The 18866-nt window shown below is 39.7% G+C and overlaps 1 protein-coding gene across 3 annotated transcripts in view; it reads right to left on the bottom strand.

The window, feature by feature from the left end:
• ATG2 (autophagy 2) overlaps positions 1-18866 on the bottom strand; it is a 98779-nt gene that overhangs the window by 59403 nt on the left and 20510 nt on the right. For all 3 annotated transcript variants that reach the window (XR_016249448.1, XR_016249447.1, XM_089385652.1), the window contains exons 7-10: positions 2977-3184; positions 2217-2330; positions 1048-1155; positions 693-825 (exon numbers count right to left, since the gene is read on the bottom strand). Coding sequence is in view for 1 of the 3 variants with exons in the window: in XM_089385652.1 (XP_089241778.1) it covers positions 693-825; positions 1048-1155; positions 2217-2330; positions 2977-3184 (563 nt within the window). In the remaining 2 variants the exon portion in view is untranslated. The remainder of the gene's footprint in view (positions 1-692; positions 826-1047; positions 1156-2216; positions 2331-2976; positions 3185-18866) is intronic.

The raw sequence follows: 18866 nt of genomic DNA, 5'->3' as shown, positions 1-18866 counted from the left end.
TTTCACTCTGTTTTAAATTTGCAAATTTCAAGCACTGCGAACAGCAAATCAGGGACAACCCCCTATAATTGGCACGCATCAGTGTGAAAGGAGAGGAGAATCTGTAGTGACCAGTGAAGGCACATTTCTTCTATGTTTGCAGGCAGAAATTTCATTCATTTAGATTAGCTTTGTGCCATTTGCCATGGTGTAGTTTCAGGTGCAAACAGGCCCTAGAATTTAACATTACCATTGATTACATAGCATTAGAAGGGCATTAGGGTTGAATATTAGGCTGCCCCAGTCATAAATTATTGTTTTCTTTAAAAAAAAGTTGCATTCGAAGAGTCCTTGGTTGCATTGTATAAAACCAGACAGTTCGATACCAAACCAGCCTTTTCCAGTTCTTGGCCACCATCAGACCAGTGACCCAAACGGTCAGACCGGCCTGTTCCAGTCCAGTTCCGATAATATTGATTTCCCCACAAGAATTTCCTTAGGAAAAAAAAAAAAATTTACAAAGACACTTTAGAAATAAAAAATAAAAATAGTTCCTTAGACATGTGAATAAAAAATCTACTAGCATGTGCTAAAAGAGAGGATTACATGGAACTTTTTAATATAAAAACTTATTTATAAAACAGAAAAAAAGCAAGAGATTCAGAGTCATGCTAGTGGAATGAAATCCAAGGTCGCAGCATATTGCACTAAACCTTTCTGCAAGCCCTTCAGTAAACGGCGATCTTTTTTATAATGCTCAGCTGGAAGAGAAAACAATTTAGCAGCACCACGACCAAGTGCAACTAAAGACCGGATTGGAGCAGCCCCTATTAGCAGCTTATGAACCTGCATTTAAAAATCATTCATTATAATATAGCCATCCAATACATCTTAGTTGATGAGCATAAGAAAGCCTAAAACTCTCAAGCAATATCAAAACAGCCTTAATCAGAGTAAAATATTAATTTATGAGTACTCAACTCTAAAAACAATTAAACTACTGTAACAATAAAGTTGAGACTCCACTTAGTGAATATTCCTCCTGTACCAAAGGAAGGGAGAGATTACCTGGTTCTGAGAAATATCTTCCAGCCATTTCCCAACAACAATCTCTGAAACACCACTCCAACCAGAAATTCCACCAGTCTCAACACCTTTCAAATGCAAATCAATGCCCTGGGGAAAATATCAGTGTTAGGCTTCACAATTCTCCATTTGCAAATTTAATACTAAGCTTAAATAGTAATCTGGAGACCTATCTTTAACAAAAATTACAATCTTGCAAATGTTTTTCTGGTGCATGATTTCTTGTTTACGAAGTTTGCAACCTTGCATTTCCTGCATGGGTGGAATTCCTAGTGCCCCATGACATAGCGGGCCTTCATATAGCCCTTACCTAAGCATTGCAGCAAAATTTAATGCCAGAAACCACCAAGAATATTACATATTCAGTCTGGACTCAGATAAAGGATACACATCCAAATACACTTGCATGGGACCTCAAAAGAAGAAACCAAAATATCCTCAAGGAAAGCGTGAACTACCCTCTAATGCAAAAGGAATAGGCCCATTAAAATCTTGACGGTGAAGAGCCATCACAACAAAACCAACATAATGATTCTATTGGAGAACAAACAAAACTCTCATCAGGCATCTTACAATTACTTGCAAAGAATCAAACTTTTTTAGCTGCTATTCCAAATAAATTTGAAAATGAGTTAGTTAAAAATAGCATTCACATTCTGTTTTCAATAAAGGATGATTAATATTGACAGCTATGCTTGAACGTTCATACATTACAAGGCCAGGAGACTTTGTTATCCTCTGAGAAAGGAATTTCTCAATTCCATGTTGATTTCCAAAAAAAATAGAAATGAACTTTGGACTCTGGAGACCAAAATATAATATTTCTGGCGCATAATTTGATGTGAACTCCTTTCATATAGTACATATCATACATATTAACTGTGTGTGTGTTTACTGCTTCTTTGAATCTTTATTTTGACATTTACCTTTTTGTGGTACATCAAAATCAAAACTTCTCTCTTTACTGAAGCCACTATTATTTAAGGGCCTTATCTGATAATCATTATTTTTGTAACATCAGCATGCTTTAACTTACATTCTTGAGGATCTCACAAGAGGAAAGCATATAAACTCAAGTATTTTGTTGACAAGGCGCCATAAAGCAAAAAGAGTACAAAAAAAAACAAACGAGCGTGCTATAAGACACATACCTTCCAGGAAACTAGATTGAGAAGCTCAGCATAATTGCCCCCTCGTAGTGCAACCAAATCCACTCGACGAGGAACATAGTTCACATGGATGGTCACCGGATATATTTCACATTTCTGGAAAGAAATAAAAAACCTGATTTCAGTCTATCTTGGAACTCAGGTAAATTCAATGTAACCTACATAAGAAATGCTTAAAACCAGAAGCTTGAGGATCATATATCTCTATCCAAAGTATGGTTTAGTTAATATCATTAAAAAACAGTACTTACTCAAGAAGCTTTTGAACCAGTGTTATTAAATCACTATTGTAGAGCTTAGACTTGCAACGAAAGCTTACAGATTTAGTGACATAAGTTGGGCAACAAATCAAGTTTTCTACTGAGCAACAAATAACAAGTGAAACTTATTTCAAAAAGGGATAATCACTCTCCTAAAAACTTGTCTGTAGTGACAAGTTCCCTTGATTCTGAATATCAAGCAATGACAACTTCACAATATATAACTTAGAAAACTACCATACAGTTTATTTTGAGTGGTATACTTTCCCTTCATTATTTTAACCAGATATAAATATCTGTTTTTATCCATGTTGAGACGTTTACTTGAAGGTCTTCTATCTACTGAACTTCTATAATCTTGCCATTCTTCCTATTCCAGAGAGCAATGCAAGTAGATTTTCTGAACATCTTTAACCAAATTAAACATTTAAAAAACAACAGAAACATTACTAGACATTTTCATAAGCAAGTACCAGTATTACCTGAAAGAATGGAAGGAGGCCCTCCTCTGCTGCACTAAGCTCCTTGGAATATGGAGCATCATCAGAAACACTGCTAGAACATTGTCTATCACCAGATAAATCTCCTTGTAGAGCCAAAGACGATGCTTTTTGAGAAAAAAATTTAATAAAAAAGTCAAGCTGGCTCTGGTCAAGATGTAATCGTAAAGGAAGCAGCTTCACAGTGAGCCTGAAAAAGAGATGGGCATTATGTACAGTAAGCAAACCTTACTTCAAGATAACAAGAATTGAAAGCAATGTTTCATTTCTTTCTTTGATAGCCCAAGAGGAAAAATAGAAACAAAAATATTAAAATAGCAATCAATCAAAAAATGATCAGCGCCATAAATGAATACTACAATGTAAATCTATCTATTACAATGTTTGTCAGAGAAAAACCACAGCTAAACAGAAATGATTAATACTTAAAGGTAGTGCTAATTTATCTTCTCCAACAAGAGATGATGTACTTTGGAGAGTGATACGTACATGGGCACCCTACCTTCAGTTAGCCTTGTGGTGTACGTTTGCTGCAGTTCAATATAACATCACATTTTCTCCACACTATCATGTCTGCTTATTATGGTTGAATGTTTACCATACTATTTCTTACAACTGCTTGATTTGGAAATTTAACTCCACTGTTTTGCAAAAGATTATAGAATATATTTTATTGAACTTATGGATAAGAACAAGAACACCACATCCTATCTTTTTCATTTTACTAATTCCTTAGGTCTTTAAGTAGGTTGGAAAGTACTGGAAAAAATTGTACAATTGGAGAGATTGAAACTAGGGTTTTGCACAGCAATAACAACCCAGACTATCATTGTTGCCTCCATGGCATCCCCTCTAGCATAAAATGCCCACCATTAGTTTCAGTCTGAATTTAAGAGGTTTGTGGTTCACATCAAGCAGAGAATGGTCGTTTACACATTCATCTGCAAGTCTTCGGGGGGTAAATGGAAGACAGAATAGTATCCCAATGATTTGGAGGGTTCGGCTGCCTCCACCTTTGCTGTGCAGTGGTAGTTTGTCACTATGGTGTTTAAAGCCAAAGGATCCAACCCCATTTCTTTTTCCTTCTCATACTTTTCTCCTTCCTCATTTCCAACATGACCAACTTCGAGTACGAATACTTTAGTGCTGGAAAAATCTAGAAGATCAATCTGGTTAAGAGGGTTGAAGGTCAGAGGCATCACTCATGTGCCCCGGATATCTGGGGTCCGCTTTCTTACTAGCTGCTGAGCTTTTCCTCTGGAGTCCATCACTGCCATAGTGGTAGGAACACAGAAAGCCCCATGCCCCTTTTTACAATATCCCATCAAATGGCTTGGTGGGATTACCACATAGAATACCACTTGAGTCATACATTCCATTGATGTCCATTCATCAAGAGAACATATTTTTGTGGCAGAAGGCTCTTTCGGTTCAGTAATCCCACCAAAATTGGGTGACCACTAGAGTCTAGGAGAAACTTTTCACCTATTTGTCTCTTCCAGTTGGCAGCCCCTAAGAGCCACTAGTGGCCGATGTGACATGCCATTCATATCTTCGCCACTTGCATCAGTCATGTTTCCTTGCCCATTTGCCAAAAGCACATGTTGGAAGGTGGGCGTCTGATCAAAAGGTACTTTACTCATTTTGCAATCATGTCTTATGCTTGTTTGTATTTGAGCATTTTGACATGGATTATGGGATAACCTGGAAGAAAGAAGGGTCTTGGCTGTGATCTTGTTCCCTCACCTTAAATGGGTGGTTAATTTTCAATCCTAGTCCAATGGGACCTCCCATAATGGCCCAACGGGTACGGAAGGGGCACTACTTGCAAAGCCATGATTGAGATAGCATAGCCCCATCTCTCCTTTTTCCATACTTACCACTTCCCATCTTACATTACAATCCCCTATTCCACCTCCATTATTCGGGTTCAACTAACCACTGGTTCATTAGGATTTGGCACCCACATATCCTCATACCTAGGTAGGGCCTGGAAATGTTCCCTGGGAGGTTGATGCAGCTAAAAGAAACATAAAGAGCATATGATGTCCACAAGAAAAACAAAAGAAAAAACAAAAATGCAAAAGATGGTCAGGACTTGCAAATTAGCACATGGGGAAAAGCCAAGCATGAGCTCTACCTCACTCATATGGCCACACCCAACTCCTGGGCCAATGTTTCTCTATCACATATTTAGACAAGGAACCTTTGCATGTCCCAAACCCAGATGGGCAATGAACTGCCCCATCCTAAAGGGGGTAATAATTGTTATACATCATACAAAGCAAGCTCTCATTCCTTGAGCTACGAGAAGTAATACAAAGAAAAAACAAGAAAAAGTAAAAGACAACTAGAGGGGTGGAAAAACAAAGGTCGAGGTAACTCATGCATCCATGATTGTTCTCTCCTCACATTTATACACCCAAGATGAGGTTCTCCATCATAGTCAATCCCTTTGACCATCGCACTTGGCCATGAAGTTTTTCCCCTTTGTTCCATCATTATTCACAAGGCATTTATCGATTGAAGGGTGGACCAAGGACATGTCACTTCCCTTTGGGGGTTGAGATCACCTAATAGGATCGTCTATTAACCATTCCTACATAGGGAGGTAGCACCATTACATCACTAAGGCCCCAGTTTTGGAAGAGAAACCTTATATGAAGTGTTAATTTTCCCATTTCTTTCAAGCTTGGTTTACATATATGCAATAATGATTAATGCACTTAATGATGAAAGTAGCATTGGATATTGTGTGTAATTGATAGGCAGTTCCATCTATAGGTCTGGGCAACTTAACTAGTGTACAGACCCTCCAGAGGGACATATTTGATACCCACAGGTGATGCGTTGAGAGCCATGGTACTCTAGACAGTTGTATAGCATCAATTGTATCCATGGGCACCTTCAACACCCACAAAGTCCTTTCACTTTGCCCTATTTCATTTATGGGATGATGCATCTGGATCAGCATGCCCCCAACCAACTTAGCAGTACTACAGGGTCAACCAGTTGATTTAGGGCCCATATGAGGTTTGGCGCATGCCTTGAGACATGGGAGGGCCAACACCATCTTCAATGCCCTCAACATTGGAGCAAAATAAAGCTTTCACACCACCACGAGACCCATTTTGTGCCCCAAACCCAAAATTGGGGTCCACGAGACGATTTTGACAGAAATCTAGGGACCAACCCCTAGATGGTGATTTTAGAGGGCCTCTAAACATGTCTTGGCACCATTTGCCCTCAACACAAGACCTAGGAGGGCTCTTTCTAGCATGACATCAGCATTTCAGCGCTCTTGTTTGGAGATTATTCCATTTCATCAAAAGCTATAAGGTCGGCTTGTGACCTTGCTTTTAGTTTGCCCATTATTTGAGGGGCTTGTAGGCTAAAATAGGCAATTGTATGCCTCATATAAATTAGAGAACATGTCATTTTATTGGATCATCATCACACCTTTAGAATTTCGGCCTCACTAGAGGAATTCAAACTTGTTTTCTTGTGGATGTTTTGAGATCTTTGGATGCATTTTGATATTTGGAGATGATCTTAGATATTCTTTGGAGCTATTCTTTGGTCTAATGGGTAGAAATCTTGCATGTTATCTTGTAAGTGCTCTCAATTGTTGAATATCCATTTTTGAATGTCTAATGTATTGATTCTAGGTTACGCTAAATTGTATCCTAATTTGTTGAAGATTACTTTAATTGCTATCTAGATAAATATTGCATGCATTACTCATACATAACATGTAATGAATTGTCCTATTGGTGAACCCCTAGAAGCTCTCCCATGAAAATCCATTGTTCCATTACATACGTAAATGCTTGAAATTTCGTTGATAGGGTATCAAATCTCAGCCTCCTTGGGAACAATTTTGGCTAATCATTCTCATCTTAGACTCCATATTCCCAAGGGACAAGGGACTGGTCCAATTGGTTGGTGATCAAACTCTATTTTTTTCCCATCTTTCTCTCATTCAGCCCTTTCAAGCCAAGCTAGGAAGCTAGGACTTGGTGCAAATCCCTAGGCAAGTAGAGTTTTGGTGGTTGGAGAGCCTAAACATCAAGGGGATAGTCTTTTCCACAAAATAAATCATTTTGGTGGGCATCCATTTTAATTTTATCTATAAACATTTTTGCCCTAGTTGTTTGCCTAAGAGGGGAACCCTAGTTTTCCTTGCTTCAACTTTAAGGGCTTTCTTGAAAAGTTTCATGAGCCCTTGCATAGCTGGTATACATCGTAGGAAACCTTTTCTCTTTTGAATTTTCCTTGACCTCTGGATACCCTAGTTTTCCTTGCCTCAAATTAAAGGCTTTCTTGAAAGGTTTCATGAGCCTTCGGATAGCTGGTATACATTGTTGTAGGAAACCATTTCTCTTTGCCTTGACCTGTGGATACTCCAACACTCATCAAATTTATGAAACCCTAGGTCTTGTGCCTCCTTTCCTAAGTCTCATAAAAAACAAAGTTTCTCCTTGTGGAGCCTTGAACCTAAATTGTGTCCTTCTTAAAGAACTCCTAGTGAGATCATTTCACACCTTGACCTTAGAATACCTATCATAAGTGATCTCTTTCCTATCGGGACTCTTCCCATCAGTGAAAGTCCGTAAAGAGCAAGGGGTTTTGGCCGTGGTGACAGTGGGCCACTACCCCATTGCCATCTCTTAGTCTAGTTTATGCCATGTAGGGTTTCCCTCTCCAAGGCCTGCTAGATTTTGCGCAACAGCACCTTAAGCAACAAGAAGGACTCATTCCATTTGCAGGTATTGGATCATTCAGCAGACTGATTACAGGGTCTCTTTCTGAAAATGAGGTTTGGGAGGTAAAATATGATAAATATACACAAACTGCTGGTGTGGATATTTATTATTATATCTGGCAAGGTTCTGTCAGGAAAGATGTCTCCAGAGGATCATATTTCCAATGTTTGAGGATCAGTCCAAGTGTTTGAAGAAATGGCTGTTCATCAAGTATGCTTTCAAATTATTATCAAATTGCCCTCAGGAAAACTTTGACTCTGTGGGTGCAATCAGGAGATTCTGTGGCAGATTTAACGCGAAAACTGGAGCACAGGCAGTGGCTTCTGTTTGCAGGGATACAAATCAAGGATCATGCTCTGTTATCAGAGAACAGGATATGCAAGGGTTCCACACTCATTTTGGTTTTATGCCTATGTGGAGGAGCAGTGGGCAAATGTGTGGCTTCATCATCCAAAGCAGTTTCCTTTAAGGATATGGTCAGCAACAAACCACCCACTACGCCTGCCTCAATCTCTCCTATGCCTAGTTCATATATCATGTACAAATCAGAAGAGATGCCACTGTTGGAGGTTTCAGCACAGGATGTCACCAAACTCCACTTAATATGCCTCAAATACGATCATATGCCGATTTAATGGTTATTAGCCTCCCTCATCAGATCTGTACCAGTGGATTCACTAAACTTGGAAAAAATTGTGAGATGTCACTCCAGCTGCTTCAATCTCTCCTATGCCTATTGCATATATCGTGAAGAAATCACAAGAGGTGCCACTGTTGGAGGTTTCAACACAGTAGGTCACCAAACTCCACCTAATAATTGCCTCAAAAGTGATGATATGAAGATTTAATGGTGTTGTTGGCCTCCCTTGTCAGATCTGTTCCAGTGGATAGATTCACTCTGGTCTTGGATTATGAAAATACAACATTTCAGTGCCAGATCCGTGAACAAACAGGACATCTACAGAACCCTTGTCCGCATGCATGATCTCAACCTCTGAGGAAAATGGGGGACCATGCTAAAACCAAAAAGCAGGCAATCCCCTGAGCAACCAATGCCTGCTGATAAAGGTAATCAGCATAAATAAAAACAGCAAAAAACAGATTCTGAGAAGGTTAGTACACACTGTCCAGAAGTACCAGTTGAGGAAACAACTCTCCCCTCAGTGGCTAGAGAAGAAATCCAGAATAAAGTTTGTTCTCCTCCAGGAATGGAAGTTGTTAAGGATGCTTCATCATGAAGAGACTTCATAAATCTGATCCTCTGTTTCTGATGAAGGGTTAGTGTTAGACACCTAATCCTTGAGATTGAGCAAATAATCTGTAAATATAAATAAAAGGGAATATGAACAATTAGAATAGGAACATGTAGAGTGCTATGATAATTCTGCCCTAGGTTTCTTTACACACTAGGGTTTTTCCAATCTTTTCCTTCAGTCACTACCATTAAAGAATTTTTTTTTTTCGATAATAGAATTTCTCAATAATGCAGTAAAAATCAGAATTTTATATAACCACAGCACAATGAAACATTCAACCAAACATTAATTCTGTCAAGTCCAAATTTTTTTAAAAGAAAACAGCGGTCCCACAAAGTCACAAATGCCCACAAATGTACAAAACACAGACCCACAAAGTTACGAATACCCACAGATATAAAATAATTTGTATGATAACCAAGATAATTTTTAACACGCCGACTTCTAACTAGTCGACTGACCCACAATATCTACTATCGATGCTATCCTCGCTGGGACCGGTGATCTCAATTTCGTTAGGACCTCCCCGTGGCAGGATTGCAAGCTTCAAAGGAGATTCGCGTCACAGGTAGACCTTTCCACGAGTGCTAGCAGACGTTCTTATACACAGAAGGTGTCGTCCACAGATCGACGTCTGTCCTCGGCATACAAACTTGGTAGGCTTCCACAAATTGCACGTTATTAATGCCTCAGTTACTTGACGACCCAAAAAGAGTGATTACGAGCTACAGGAAATGGCACCCCTGTGCCAGACAAAGCTCAGCCCCACCATAAATTTCGCTACCTTCAGAGCTAACGCTGCGCCAGAGCAAAAATTCATAGGAAACCCTCGCGCACCTTTGTTGTACCCAAATCAAGAGATTATCCTCAACAAGAACTCTGCTGCCTTTTGTTGTGCCCAGAATCAAGAGCTAGCTGCCTTTTGTTGTGCCCAGAATCAAGAGCTAGGGTCTCAGAGAGCTTCACTACCCAAACAGAGATTGACCATTACTTGTTCGTGGTCCAAAACAATGATTAAACCTTCACAAAACTTGATGCCTGAGATAGAATTATTGTGCCAATACCAGAGAGGAAAAAAATGAAAATGTCAACTAGGGTGGAATCTTTCACCAACGAAATTAACCAAAGAGAGAGAGGTCTTAAAACCTTCAAAGCTAATTCCCACTTGATGATCCAAAAAAAATTCATCCGTTTCACAATTATAAATTTCTTAGAGGGACACTTCTTCTAAAATGATTGAGTAATCTTTACTCCAAGCCCCAATTTTGGGTTTCTTCGCCCAGCTGCCCCAAAACTTGCCTAGTAGTGGGAATTTTTAGGGTTTTTCCCTTTTTTGGAGGAATATATCCTACGAGGATTGATACGCTACTTCATCCCATTCGTCCTCAATTCGTAGAGGACATTACAGTCCCCCCTGCCTGAAATTTCTTGCCCTCGAGCAATTGCAAATTCGGGTGTTGCAAAATACGTTCCCCTTCCCATGTCACATCCTTCTCTGGCAAATTCTTCCACCTGATAAGGTATTTTAGAACTACTCTTCCTCTTAACTTCTTTTCCGGCACAGCCATGATAATCTTTGGAATTAACTCTAGTTGACCTTCTTCGTCTAAGGGCTGCGGTTCAACAAATATGGTGACTTGCTACCCCACGACCTTCTTGAGGCACGACACATGAAATACATTATGGATTCTACTATCTCTCGAAAGTTTTAACTCATAAGCCACTTTGCCAACCTTTTGGATGACTTTGTATGACCCATGGAACCTAGGCTTCAGCTTTTCAGCGCCACTCTTCTTAAGGGTAGACTATCGATAGGGTTGCAATCTCAATAAGGCAAGGTCTCCTATCTCAAAACTGTGTTTTGTCTGATGTCTATCTGCGTACAACTTTTATCGATTCTGAGAAACCTGCATGTTTTCCTGACTTTCCTGTATCCAATCCTTAGCAATAGGTGCTTTGTTGTCTCCAAAAGCCATGTCAATAAAGGATGGTGCATTATACCCATATAACGCTCTGAATGGTGACATCCTAATGGATAAGTGGTAGGTGGTGTTGTAACAATACTCCCCAAGGTACAACCACTTGATGCATGCCTTTTGTTGACCCATCACATAGTTGTGTAGCTACCCTTCAATCCATTTATTTACGATCGCTGTCTAACCATCTATCTACAGATGATAACTAGCCTGAAGAGTTCCTGCCAAAAAGCACCCATAAACTTATTGTCGTGATCACTAACTATATTCTTTGGCAGTCCATGCAGTTTGAAGACCTCTCAGAAAAACAGTTCCACTACTTGTATGGCCGAATATTCAAATGAGATTGAAAGAAACGTGCGAATTTGGTCAATGTGTCAACCACAGTGTAAATGCAATCTTTACCTTGCACTTTGGGCAACCCTGTAATGAAATCCATTGAGATGCTCTCCTATTTTTGTTCAAGAATAGGTAGAGGTCGGAGAAGACCTGCAAGATGTGTATGCTCGACCTTATTCTGTTGAATGTCATGCTTTCCTTGATGCATTTCATCACATCTTTCTTCAGACCCTTTGAAGAAAACTCTTCCCGAATTTGTTGGTACATCTTGAAAAAACCCTAATGTCTAGCCGATGGAATTTCAGGTGTGATCTTCAAAATATTCTCCTTGAGTGCGGACCCAAGAACCATGTATATTTTGTCCTTATAATAAATAACCCCGTCAACTAGTTTGTACATGTTGTCTTCGATGATTCGGTCGATAATTGCGCAAACAAACTGATTCTTAGCATACTCCGCTGAAAGGCGAGCCTTCCAATCTTCAGCAAGTTCCATGAGGGCACATGTTGTTGGTCTTTTAGAAGGTGCATCGGCCACAATATTCTTCTTTCCCTTTACATACTCAATATCAAAATCATAAGCTTGGATCTTGCAAACCCATTTCTAATGTTGCTCATTCAGGTCCCTTTGCCCCAGGAATGACACAAGATGTTGTGGTATGTCCTGATTATGAACCTGTTTCCTACCAAATATTCCCTGAACTTTGCCAGCACATGCATGATAACCGGCATCGCTTGTCATATATGGAATAAAGCTTCTATGTGTCCTGAAGCTTCCGAATTTAGAATGTGATAGGGTGACACTTTTGCATTAAGACAGCCCCTATGCCTTCTCCTGAAGCATCACACTCCAATATAAATGGCTGACTAAAGTCAGGGGAGGCCAACATAGGACATGATCTCATCACTTCTTTGAGCTTGTTAAATGTCTTGTCGAATTCACCTGTCCACCTGAATGCCCCCTTTTTGGTTAGATTTGTCAAGGGTGTGCTTAGCTGAGAGAAACTTTTGACAAACTATCGGTAATAATTGCAAATTTCGATGAATCCTCGCAATTCTGTCAGGTTCTTGGGTGTAGGCCAATCCAATATTGCTTGAATCCTTTCTTGATGCACCTGTACTCCCTTTGTGTTGATTATGTGTCCCAAATAAAGAATCTTCGTCAACCCAAACTCGCACTTTTATGCTTTGGCATATAGAAACTGCTCCTGCATAATGCTCAAAATTGTATCCAAATGCCCCAAATGATCATCCTATGTTTTGCTGTCAATGAGAAGGTCGTCAAAGAATAATAATAAAAACTTCCTTAGCTGCTTGCTAAAGATATTGTTCATACAGGATTGGAACGTGGCGAGGGGCGTTGATTAGCCCAAACGACATGACCAAAAATTCAAAGTGTTCGTGTGCCATCCTTCTTTTTTACCAAGACCAATGAGGCAAAGGGACTAGAGCTAGGTCTAATGTGGCCCATTTCTAATATTTCCCGGATGGTATTTTCTATTTCGTCCTTGCATTTCTTCGGGTGCCAGTAAGGTGTCGTGATCACAGGCTTAGCTCCCTCTTATAGTTCTATAGTGTGCTTGAATCCTCTCTTGGGAGGCAATCCTGGAGGAATGTCACCAAACACTGAAGCATGCTTGTCTATAATTTGTTGAATATCTGCCTTGTATTGTGGTTTATCGTTGTAGGGATCTTTTGGCTCATGATCCTGTAGTTTGTTGCATATGCGACATCTCCGTGTTTGAAGATAGCTTCCATTCTTCTCGCTGAAACAACCTGTGGGCCGCCATTTTCCTGGTAGTCTATTGCATGCTTTCCCAACAAATACAACCATTGAACCCCAAAACCATATTAATTTCTGCAAGATCTATCACATTAAAATCACTAGTACAAGTATAATTATCGAGTATTACATTAAACCCTGGTATCATTTGGGTGAAATGCAAGTTGTATCCATCTGAAACTATTACATCTAGGCCTTCGAACTCTTTAATGGGAAGTCCTATTTTGGCCACCATCCTTGCATCAATGAAATTGTGTGTGGCTCCCCCATCAATTAGTGTTGTAATGTGTTGCCCCTTGACAACTCCCCTGACCCTGAAGGTGTAATACTTTGGTCTACATGAAAGGGTTGCAATCTTGACTTAGGGACAAGACTTATTTTCTCTATTATTAGCCCTTTCTTCACTTTTCACTTCTTTTGGTGGTCCTTGTGAAAATTTTGAACTATTGCAACAATTGGAATTAGTTCTTCTAATTATTAATTAATTAGCAATTTATTGCTACAGCAACAACGAATTAATCACACTACAATTTTCACAAATAAAAATATTATGGAAGATAAACTGGAAACCGCGAAAATACTGGCACACACACACAAAAATATAACACTGTTATTTTTGGACAAAAGTCTTTAGAAAAAACCCAACTTGGGAAAACCGATGAAGCAACTAAGGGTTTTTATTATTAAGCAACAATGAGAAATTCTAGGTACAATAAATATCGCCAAACTAGCGAATCTATCCAAGAGAAATACTGGCAAGATTTTTCGAGGGAAATTACCCTCTCCAAGAAATCTCGCCACTTGACTGCCTCTAAAAAGCTAGTCATCCAACTAGCTATGTGTAAACCCTACATCACCCTAGTGCAGTCCCTCAAATGCTCTGCCTGAATCAGCTGCCAATCTAGCCATTCTGCCTACTGCTGACTAGGAAAATGCTTCTCCGTCCCTTTGCAAAACTTTCCCAGCCTCCAGAAGTAAAAACGTTTTCAACTTCTGCTGGATCGAATTTCCCTCTTGAGGCTCTGCGCAACCTCTTCGAGAAAATCTCAGCCTCCTCTTTCTAACTCTCTGGAACTGGAAGAATTCCTTTGGACTCATTGTCTTTGCCCCTCTCTGCTTCCCTTCTCTGGCTCGAACTCTTCTGGCAACCACTGCTACTCTATGGAAAATCGAACAACCCAAGGAAATCGATCTCAAGTGTCACTGGTGTGTTTCTCCATCTACCCATCGACCTTATCTTATAATCTCCAGTTGGGACTCCAACAGCGAAGATTAAAACATAATCGATGGCTGAGATCATTTTTGGATCGATCCATGTGAGTTTCTCGATAATTCTCACCTTTCTCAATTAATATTGATAAATTAACCATATTTCCTAAGTTTACAATTAAGAAATATTAAAAATTGGTTAATAATCTAATTGAGATACTTCTAGGTGGAATTTCCAAAAACTATTTGTGGGTTATGGTGAACTCCTATGTTTTAGCCTCTCCACAAAGTTTCGAGACTAGAACAACTTTGATGCTACAAAAACTAACAGTCTTTCCTTGGAACTGCTAGGCCTTTCTTCTTCTTTTGCTTTCCTCAATGGTTGCTCTTCTTCGCTACTTGGAGTGGCCTCTTCTCCTTCCTTCCTTCTCTCCTTATCTTTTAGAGGAATGAAAGGCTTCGATGGAGCCTTAGACTTAGTGGTCGCATTTCCCATATCCTGAGTCTTCTTGATAGCCTCCTAAAGGGTGGCAAGGTTGAATGCCTTGACCCAACCTTGTAAGGGTTTGGCTAATGCCCCAATGATAAGCATGACTAATCGCTCTTCAGATATATCTATTACCATGACAATGGTTCGTTCAAGTTCTGCAATAAATTCTTCTTGTGATCCTGTCTGTTTGAGATTTGTCAATTCTCTAAAGTGGATTTTTGGGTTCTTCCGATCAAATCATTCTATCAGCGTTTGCATAAAATATTCATAAGAAGTGATGTTGGCATGCCCCAATGTTACTAGACCATGATACCACCATTTGTACGCTTCCCTTTTTAGATGTAACATGGCAAATTGGATTGCGTTTGCTACCCCCATGGGATGTGTCCAATTTTTGCAACCAAATCCTTGTTGTACATTTTGATGATCCATCAAATGAGGGTAGAGGAAGTTTACTCACCTTTCATGCCAATTCAGCATTTGGTTGTCCCCTGGGTCTATTTCTATATCTGAAATTGTTGTATTCATTGAAGGTCATGGTTGCTCAAGTGTTTTCCTCCAATCTTGCGTAATCTCGAACATATTCATTAAGAAGTTGATTTGGCTCAACTGCTTCTTGGGTTTCCATTGCTTGATTATTTGTGAATTGTGGAAGTGATGGTCGGTGATTTCTTCCACTACTTGCTCAGTTATTGGGCGGACCGAGATTATGGTTACCACTACCTTCAGTGGTGGTTCAATTGTTGGTAGCAACATTTCGTTGTCCTATGAGATGAGCAATTAGTTTAGCAGTTGGTGTTGTCCTTGAGCCAAAACATGTGCAATCTCTCATTGCCCTTGAATCATTTGTTTCCCTTGTTGCAATTGTTGGTTCATTAGATGTTGTCCATCGAGTAATCTGTTCAACAAAATTCCAGGGTCGTGCTCTCCTTGCCCTTCTCTATCCCCCATGGATGAATGGTGAGTACCCCTCTTTCTTCTTACAGTGATGTTGCTTGTATCCTCAAGAAGCATACAAGGCTCATGCACTCACAAGTTGGCAAGATGCTTGCTCTGATTCCACTATAGAGTGTTATGATAATTTTTCCATATGTTTCTTTAGACACTAGGGTTTTTCCAATATTTTCCTTCACTCACTACCATTAAAGAATTTGTTTGTTTGATAATAGAGTTTCTCAATAATGCAGTAAAAATCAAAATTTTATATAACCAAAACACAATGAAACATTCAACCAAACATTAATTTTGTCAAGTCCAGTTTTTTTTAAAAGAAAACAGCGGTCCCACAAAGTCACGAATGCCTACAAATGTACAAAACACAGATCCACCAAGTTATGAATACCCACAACTATAAAATAATTTGTATGATAACCAAGATAATTTTTAACACACCAACTTCTAACTAGTCGATTGACCTACAATATATACTCTCGATGTTATCCTGGTTGGGACCAGTGATCTCAATTCCGTCAGGACCTCCCCATGGCAAGATTGTGAGCCTCAAAGGAGATTCGTGTCACAGGTAGACCGTTATCATTCCGCGATTACTAGCATATGTTATTGTACGCAGAAGGTGTCATCCACAGATCGATGTTCGTCCTCAGCATACGAACTTGGCAGACTTTCACAAATCCCATGTTATTGATGCCTCGGTTACTTGACGACCCAAAAAGAGTGATGACACACTACAGAAAACGGTACCCATGTGCTAGATAAAGCTCAGCCCCACCATAAATTTCGTCGCCTTCAAAGCTAGTGTTGCGCCAAAGAAAAAATTCACAAGAAACCATCGTGGCCTTCTATTGTGCCCAGAATCAAGAGCTAGGGTCTCAGAGAACTTCGCCACCCAAACAAAGATTGCTCATTACATTATTCGTGGCCTAAAACAGTGATTAACCTTCACAGAACTTGATGCATTAGATGTTGAAAAAGCAATTAACTCAGAAAAATATATAAATCACAGAGACAAAATCAAAGACACAATATTGACGGAAAAAGGCTGAAGCCTCATGTATTCTTTCTCTCTCATTATTACCTCAAAATAATTGAAATAGTGTTACAAATAAATAGATGAGAGATATTGGTCTCAAGATAGTGCGTGCTATCTTGGACATCTTTGGTTGAGATAATTTCTCCTTTGGTTGAGATAATTTCTCACCAGACACACCAATATAGGAGTTACCTAAACTAACTCCTATCTTAGAGGAACAACCCAAGAGTTAGGCACAAATTCCCAACTTGGAATATTTAATTAATCAATTTATGTTTGGATTTATTATTGTTTTATGAGAGAGTCTAACATTCCCCCCCTCAATGATAAATCCAAAAACGAGAACCATCTTCCAAGTTCTCATGTTGATCCTCAAAAACATTGCCTGAAAAAACCGCCAAAACTGGATGCTGGAAAAAACTCAAATCTGAAGAGAACATGAATCAGCTGCATGCTTGATTCATCTCTGAAGGACGCTTGACAACTCCATCATGTGCCAAGCCGCAAAAGGATCCAACTGTCCTTTGCTTGAAAACAGCATCCGGTGTCCACTGACACAATTTGATGATGATTGCCCACTGGCTGAAGATGTCGAAAAACAACTCAATGTTGCTTTTGCGATGATGAAAGCTGCTCACTGCTGCTTTAGCTGTCGATCGCCCACTGGCGAATTTGCTGATGCTCACTGCTGATGACAAATGCCCACTGGCTGATGAAGATGCCCACTGGCTACTTCGCTGATGTTGTCGAGACTTTCAGTCTGACAACCACTTGTCAATTTCATTGACATTTTCCCCCCTTTGTCAGCTGAAAGGAGAGACAATCTTCGCCAAAATATATCTGAACTCCCCCCCTTCAGGTGTAAGAGAGTTTCACTGCTGTACTCCCTCATTCAATTGCATGAGAGTACCATCATCCGTTCACTGCTGGCTGCACTATGTATGATTGTAGTCGGTTGTAGAACTGAGACAACCGTTTGACTGTGGATGACCATTCCCAAGGATCAATCCAGTCATAATGTATCTTCAATCTGCCTGATTTTTGGTGGTTGCGACATTTTGCTGAGGAATGATTGGGCTTGCCACAATGGCAACACGGATGGAGATCAAAACACTGCTCTTCCATATGACCGGCTCTTTGACAATGAGAGCATTTCGGTTGAACATGAACTTCAGGTTGCATGCAATTTCGTTTGTCTACAACTTTCTCAGAACCTGCTGAGGTGAGTGGTTCAAGAAATCCTGCACTCACAAACTTAATTGGCTTGGAATAATCTGGGATTTGTAAGTTGGTGTCATCAGGGACATATCCTAAGCCACGTCTATTCTTGTTATTTTGAATTTCTTCCCAGGGCTTGATGATGGCTTTGGAAGAAATTTGAACAACTTCGACACTTGAAGTTGTTGGGATGAATGACTTATCATCTGGATGGTTCAAGGACTTGAAAGTATCACTCTTTTCTTGCAATTCATTCCTTTGAAGTTGGGACTCAAGCTGAAGAAACTCAATGGTTTCATGCGTTTGTTGTAGATGCCGTGAAATATCAGCAAGAGTTTCTTTGCTGACATGCACCATGTCCTCATTACTGGAGATGATCAAACTGTGAAGAATGTTTAACAACTGAATATGCTGCACCATCTGAACTTGCTCACTTGAAGTCAGGCTCTCTTGTCGTAGATGTCGTGCTTTGAACTATTTCACTTTACTTGAATAACAGGCTCGCTTGCTATGGGATTTGACTGGCACGCTCGCTTGATTTGTTGATCTCAACTTGCTTGATTGGTGTTAGAGTTGAACTTGTTGTGTTTGCTGTGATGGTTGTTTCAAGGAGTTAAAACTCAGGGACTCACTTGATTGTGCTTTAAAGGGTGTCGAACACTGTCGAAAATGCACCCAAAAAGCTTACAATGGTTTTAATGACTCACATAAAACAAGGAATTCACTTGTCTTAATTTGACTAAGTGCTTGACTTCTGATCAAATCAAAACGTGGGTGTCGAATTTAACCGAGAATGCACCCGTACAACTCAATTGGAATTTGATTCACAAGTTCTTAAATTTGTTT

The sequence above is a fragment of the Pinus tabuliformis genome, chromosome Q, assembly GCF_031772625.1.
Source record: "Pinus tabuliformis cultivar Carrire ecotype Pingquan chromosome Q, CPIR1, whole genome shotgun sequence".
NCBI lineage: Eukaryota > Viridiplantae > Streptophyta > Pinopsida > Pinales > Pinaceae > Pinus > Pinus tabuliformis.
The sequence above is the reverse complement of the archived record's forward strand: the minus strand, read 5'-3'. Positions and strand labels throughout refer to the sequence as shown.